Consider the following 7,427-nt stretch of genomic DNA (forward strand, 5'->3'; position numbering starts at 1 on the left):
GTTCCTCAATGACTGGCCTAGTCGATTCGCTCCAGTGGCTAGACTACCTCCTTCCCTCGCGGATATGAACCCCCGTCAACGACATGTGTTAGAAATATACCTTAATGATTGTAGAGATTTATTTGCCGAATGGAAAATTTTTTAAGGGCATGGCCCTTCATAGTATGTACTTAAACTATTTTATATTAATGATTGTATTTATTTTCGTCGACGCTATTTATATCACATTTAATCATGATTACATCGTTATCATACACAATGAATGTCTTCTATATTTTCTATAACAACCACTATACACAGTAGTATAACTATGGACTATATACAAATTGAATCTCGTGTATCATTTCTATAATACAAGTAAATAAGGATTTATACAACACGTAAGACTATGGAGTATCTAAATTTACAGCATCGTCAGCGGTGTTATTACTTGGTCATGGTCATGGCCCACGTAGATTATTCCAGAGCACAATCCTCGTAGTGAAATGTGTGTCAATTTGTCTGGTGAAATTGTCAACTACTTCTCTCCAACGTTGATGGATGGGCGGCAGTGGGGCTGAATCGTCGTTCATTAAAAGTTAAACAAAATGATTTACATTCACCCAACATATATGTATAACTTTATTTACACTATGCACGCCCGGTGCTTTCGGTGCTTTCCATAATGGAAGAACCAAACAGTTGTACATCGGGTCAGCATTATCAGAACCATAATAAGCAATGCCAAAGTTTAGAAATGTTGTTGTAGAATACAAAGCCATCGGTGCATCCATCCAGTGAATAAAAGGAGCAGGTCCATTGTCATGTGAACCTATTCTGAATATAGCCTTGTCTAACGACTCCTGGGATAGATATAAACTTAGGTATTGCTCTCTGTTCATTTGCATTTCCATACACGTAGCACGTCTTAAACGAGGTCATGCTTCCTCGCCTCCCAGCTCTGTAACGGCAATAGCTCTAAATCCACAATTACCATCACCTAACATATCAATCCAGTCAAACAAGTAAGGTGGAAGAATGAATGGGATGTCATTAGGCCATGAAAACTATGAAAAATCGCGCCCTCCTGGATCATCTGCAGTAATTGAAAATAAAGTTAATAAAATGAAGTTGTAACAAATGAAAGTAAATAATAAAAAGGATAGTCATGTACCGGACAAATTGAAACTAAACTTAATTCCAACAGATGATTGCGTATCTCGACCACTGCATCTGCCACTGGATCTCCCGCGGGATGAAGATCTAGAGCCGCGTCCACGAGAAGATGATCTGCTATATTCAAATGCACTTTTATTTCTTCTCATGGTTTTGCTTGTGCTTGGTCTGCCCTTTCTAGGTGGACCTGCGTAAGGCTCAGTTATTTCGCCTCCATCAGGGTGCAGCTCATACTCAAGTACCTGAGACATTCGGCGTACAACTGCGGGATCAGATTTTAGAACTTCATCGACCAAAGATTGAAAGTGCTCTTTGTCATTGGCGTTGGCGAATCGTACTCCTTCGTGTGTCTCGTCTCCTACCTCTGTGTACCTCAAAGTACTCCAGAATTGATGAATGTCATCCACATACAAAGCACCATGTGAACCGATGCACGTATGTAAATAACATGCACACGGCAATCCATGGGTTTGTTGAAGTACACAACCGCATTTGTTTAATACAAAATCACCCAGTTCTAACATGCGGTTATACTCAAGCTGGAGCTGCTTCAAGGCATAGATAGATACGTGGCGATATAAAGGTCTAAACAAATGTTGTTGCAACGACCTTGCTACAAAATTCATGGATTCCTATAGCGGTTGTCGGATCCTGGCTTGCTGATTTATAATCTGTGCGTGTGCCCTTTTAAAAAGGATATCGAATGAGCTATTACCGCTACCAAAGTAATACTTGAAAGACGAGTGTTGGCTTTCAACTCTGCTGGTAGTCTGGTTACCCAAGTGGAAACAATCATTCGTCTACGCACGAACAAATTTCTCTCTAAGTGGAATCCATGTTCTAGCCAGATACCGAACAACCTTTTTGTTCCTAACCGACCACGTACTCACGATTGCTTGCCATCTCTGTTCAAATTCCCTGATTGTAGTAATTTCAACCAAGGGGTTCCATCTGCCCTGTCTGAATATTTGGCCCTGTTGATTTTTTTTCCCGCCACACAACTTGTCCACCATATTCTCAACGTCGTTGGCAATATGTCAGATGTATAACAAATGCCGCACATCTACATTAAACAAAATATTGAACGTAATTAAGACATATTCAATAGATAGAACGACATTAATTAATCAACAAAACCTTTTTACCTGGGAAGACGTCACGAATAGCTGCAGATAAACCTTCGTCTCCATCGGTTACAATGACGCTAGGAGTCTGAGCAGTGCCGAAAATATCTCTCAATCCCTGCAACACCCACGAATACGACACAGCCGCCTCATCTCGCATCAAACAAAACGCAACAAAGAAGTTGTGATTGGTTGGCGTCATTCCGATCATTTCACATAGTGGCCACTTTTATTTGTTCGTTTTGTACGTTGTATCTATCAGCACAACATACAGCCACGTCCGTATCATTTGGATAGAGGTAGGATTTGCAATTAATAGTCTGCTCAATTGCCCTTCACTATCCAAGTCTGTCCAGACCACGTAATTAAGTTTTGTGGCCATATGAAGACAGTGTTGAAGGAGAGTCCTACCCTTTCTCTCCTTATTGATTGTCTAATATTATATATCTGATTCATACTAGCATAAAAACTAGGAAAATTATCTCTAACAGAATTCATAATAAAGGCCGGTTGTATTCCGGTTGCACTAAGCTGTCGTATGTGCTCCCGAATATTTACATTGATCCTATTCACCCTTACATGACCATCTCTGTACACTAAGAACACGTGGTTATGTTTTTCTTTTTCACCAGGACACACCCTTACCGTCCAAGGTCTTTTCCCTGGTTTACGACTACTTCCTACAATTAAAAATTTACACCCGCAACTTCTACTTTTAAAACCTGATCGGGCAGTATTATCTAGATTATGTACATCACCCCTAATATTACCATAGCGGTGACATCTTAAATAGACACTAACTCTAAAACGTCCTTCGTTCTTTTTATAAGAAGCACGTGTAAATTGAAAACCAATTGTTATTGCTATCGTATCGGCCCAACTATGTAACCCATCTACGAAAATAAATTCCATATCCGTAACAAAGATATCGGAGTAGGCTACGTTGTCTCCAAAGTTTTCAAACTCCTGCAAATTTGAAATAAAAAAATATAAATTAATTACATTAATGACGAAAATTTAAATAATAATTATAACAAAAATTAATAAAAATACTAATACTAAAAAAATTAATAATAATAATAATAATAATAATAATAATAATAATAATAATAATAATAATAATAATAATAATGACAATGACAATAATAATAATAATAATAATAATAATAATAATAATAATAAAATTACGAAAAGTAAAATTAATAATGACAACAACAACAACAACAACAACAACAATAATAATAATAATAATAATAATAATAATAATAATAATAATAATTATTATTATTATTATTATTATTATTATTATTATTATTATAAATTACGTAAATAAATAAATAAATAAATATTTTAAAAAAATATTTTTAAATCGCACAAAACTAGGCGACTGAACCATGGTGCAGTCGCACAAAACTAGGCGACTGGACCATGGTTCAGTCGCCCAGTTTTGTGCGACTGAACCATGGTCCAGTCGCACAGTTTTGTGCGATAGAACAATGATTCAGTTGCCCAGTTTTGTGCGATTTAATTTTATTTTTTTTTTAAATTTCAAACGTCAAATCAAAAAATTTACGTACCGCATCCGATTCATAGTCGCTTTCGTTAGCCATAGTTAACCGATTACAGGTAACAACTTGTTTAAAAGTTTTTAGAGAGATAGTACCGTGTTTGAATTCGTACTTCATACGCGTCTGAGAATTCGATATATATAGACAAATCTTCCGGATTAAAGTGTTAATAGTGCTATTAAGTGTGATTTACATTTATTAATTAAGTTTTAAGTTCAGTGGCAATTTTATAATTTTTTAAACTTCAGGGGCAAATACGTAATTTCAAGAGGTGGCGATAAAATAAAAAAGAGTGGCGAAATTTAGTAACCCATGTAACATAAGCCTAGCCGTTGACATATATGAGGAACCAACGAGTTAATTGTCAGTATGATTCAATATTAATTGATTACTACAATTAAATTAAATGATGGTGTGACATGATATGATTCAAAAAATAAACTTCAGATGTGCACCATGTAGCCATATTCAGGGCTGCTTCTAACGTTTTATGGGCCTAAATGAATAAAATAGGCCCCCTTTTATAAAATTTTGAAAATGTAAAATGAATTGTAAGAGGTTTTCGTGAAACAAAACTGATATTTTAATGTTTTCTAAATATTCTTTCCACCAATTTTTATTCCAAATTTGTATACTGTTAAAAAAATAAAATTACATACAAAGTCAAGCCTCATATCTCTATCCTCTAAAATTTTCAAATTATATTTTCCTTTCGAAATTGAATCTGTATACTGTTAAAAAAATAACATTTAAAAAACAACTTAAAAAAATAAAATTACATTAAAAAAACACGATAAAACCCATATCTTAGATGAGTTAAAATCCTCAAAGCAAATCGCAATTGTATCAGTGAGGAGTAGTATAAAGACCAAATGTCAAATATGCAAATGGAATTATGTCGGTGAACAACATTAGGGAACCATTGGCATTCATCATACAATTAATCAAGAAACGATTCATCATACAATTAACAAAGAAATTAAGTCATTCACATTATAAGATACTAGCATGGCTTTCGATTTTATGAAATTTAGTAATTAAGATAATAACATCCAAAATCAAAAATCAACATGCAATTCAAGAATCAAGATGATGAACTTAAATCGAAATTCAAGACGAAATTCAAAGTTGGAAAGAAAAGGGGATTTATGTTCAACTCAAATTGAAAAAAACTTATCGGATTAGAGAAGACAAATCTATGGAAATACTGCCATACACATCGGAAGAAGGAGTCATACTCTATGGAAGATTGAAAGAGGAGCTGATTTTTGGACATTGATGGGAGTTACTTTTGGGAAGTTGAAAGGCGGAACAGGGAATTAACGGTGGGATTTGGAAAATGATGAAGACAGGTTTAGTAAATGTCGTAAATGCAATATGCGTAAATGGAGCAACTTTCCCTTTTGGTTATTAGATTAGAATTCGGTCCCTTTATTTTTTTTTTTTATCTTTTAGAATGGACCCTCTTTTAAATCAAATTTCTAAACTTTTTGCTTAGGCCCTAGGCGGTGGCCCCTTTAGCCTACCCTCAGGGTCGGAACTGGCCATATTCCCACCTAGCTTAAGATTATAATATAGAAAAAAATTCCAACTTTATACCGAGCTTGAAATACGAATGTTATTGACTTTTGAATGCATGTAAGTTAGACCCTTAACTTGGAGTTAATTTTGTCCAAGTCCTCTTCCAAAAGTATGTTAGTCGAACCATTATAGCTCCTAAATTTGGAATGTGGGGTTAATTTTATAGCATCTAAATTTCGACTTGGTCTTGTAGTCATCACTTATCTCACCACATCACTCTCTTCCTCTAAACTAGCTCAGCCTAACCACGTCACCAAAGCATGCCATTTTTTATCTCATCATTATTTTTTGTCATTTATTACTCGCAACTTTTGGCCTAACTTGAATGTTGAAGGGATAATTGGGGGAATCCGATCCGAGCAGGTATGTTGTTTGTGCTGGAGGGCAATCAAGAAAACTTTGACCACCCTTCATACAACTCAGACAACTCATCATTGTAGCTTCCTTGGACTTTAGTACTAATAATCTTTATGATCCTTTTATTATAAGTTCAAATTAAGTTTCTCCATAAACACACAATTTTTCTGATTCAAAATTTCATTTTTAATCTGATCTATTTAATAAACATGATCATTTATTTAAATGTGTGCAAAATCTGAACCCAATATGTTCCAACAGCAAAATAAATAAAACATATATTAGGACAATCAAGGATATGAAGTAGATTGTTGCGATGTGTAATGTAGAGAAAACCACTGTCCTAAAAAGCCGATTTTACTATACTTCGGTGCAGTAAAAGAATCGAAATCGCGCTCTAGGATTGCCACAACTTTCGGTGGTTATGTGCTCTTACAACTAAGGATGTTCATATTCGAGTATTCAGTATTTTGGGTACCCGAAAAGTCAGGTACCCAGTTAGTGGGGTATTTATTTTAACGGCCCGTATCCCAACCCGATTAATCCGGGTACCCAGATATCGGGTACCCGAATAAATTAGGTCGGGACATCGGGTACTAGATTTTATTTATAACAAACTTTATAAGAATAAAAGGAAAAATTAAGCACTTGTTTAGGGCACCATTATAGAATTAATAATGTATCTGTGCATATGTGAGTACTCCTTCTTACAGTAAAAGAACATATAAAAGGCTTATAATTAATGATAACTTAGAAAGTGGTGCGCTCAAAGCTTAAAATGAACTTATTGACTTTGTCTCAACACTCAAGTCTTATAATTAAGAGTAGTTATTAGAGTATTATGTAGTCTCAAAACTCCAGGCAGCCACAAGCCCACAACTCATACAATAAAATATATTTGAATAAAATTTTCTTTAATATAACGGGTCACGGGTACCCGATATAATTTATTTTGTGGCCCATAACCCAACCTGGTTAAGGTGGGTTGAGTACCCGACCCGTAACATATTATTTCTTTGAAAATTGACCCACCATTTAAGATGAGGGTCGATGGGTCGGGTCAAGTGGGTCGGGTTTTTTTGAACACCCCTACTCACAACCAACGATTGAAGATAAAAATATTTACTCGAAAAGAAAACAAAAAAAAGAATGATAAAGCACTTCTTTTTGCATGTTTTGGAATGAGGCAAATACGAAGGGAAACCAAGAAGGCGAAAATTTGGGGTATAACAATTGACGTGTGCATAAGCGGTTACAAATTTTTATAATGACATCAAGACTATTTCTTATCATCATTGAGATATTTAAAAGAAATAAACTAAAGCATAAAAAGCATAGAACACTTATAGTCTACTAGACCTCCTAACTCTTTACTAAACAAGGAGGTATGACAAGTCCTTACTATTGAAGGTAATGATGATAGCAGTGTGGAGACTAAGCAGCTAGACAACAGAATGTGCAACTCTTCTTGATCAGAGGCAGAAGGTCTTATGTGCAGCTAGTATTCAGACGTTTATATTTCCTGAAGCTATTCAATATTGAAGAAATATGATGTCTCAAGATGGTCTATGTAGCTGATATTTTATTTTTCTTTTGTACACGTGCTATATTATTCAATTAGTTCATAAGGTTGTTAGGAGTA

The 7,427-nt window shown here is 35.0% G+C and overlaps 1 protein-coding gene across 1 annotated transcript; it reads right to left on the reverse strand.

The window, feature by feature from the left end:
• Window positions 1-214: 214 nt before the first annotated feature.
• LOC130809499 (uncharacterized) lies at window positions 215-5,237 on the reverse strand. Its single transcript, XM_057675334.1, has 4 exons — window positions 5,086-5,237; window positions 2,301-3,245; window positions 1,154-2,218; window positions 215-1,075 (listed from the first exon to the last, which is right to left on the reverse strand). The coding sequence occupies exons 3-4, from the start codon at window positions 1,779-1,781 to the stop codon at window positions 1,047-1,049; spliced, it is 657 nt and encodes a 218-aa protein (XP_057531317.1). The 5' UTR covers window positions 1,782-2,218; window positions 2,301-3,245; window positions 5,086-5,237; the 3' UTR covers window positions 215-1,046.
• Window positions 5,238-7,427: the final 2,190 nt, after the last annotated feature.

The sequence above is a fragment of the Amaranthus tricolor genome, chromosome 1, assembly GCF_026212465.1.
Source record: "Amaranthus tricolor cultivar Red isolate AtriRed21 chromosome 1, ASM2621246v1, whole genome shotgun sequence".
NCBI lineage: Eukaryota > Viridiplantae > Streptophyta > Magnoliopsida > Caryophyllales > Amaranthaceae > Amaranthus > Amaranthus tricolor.

Excerpts from the sequence above, each read along its gene's own strand:
- LOC130809499 (XM_057675334.1), bottom strand. The coding sequence starts at position 1,781 with ATGAATTTTGTAGCAAGGTCGTTGCAACAACATTTGTTTAGACCTTTA. Across the intron at positions 1,076-1,153 it reads GTTTAGTTTCAATTTGTCCG|ATGATCCAGGAGGGCGCGAT; the intron begins GTACATGACTAT and ends CAATTACTGCAG.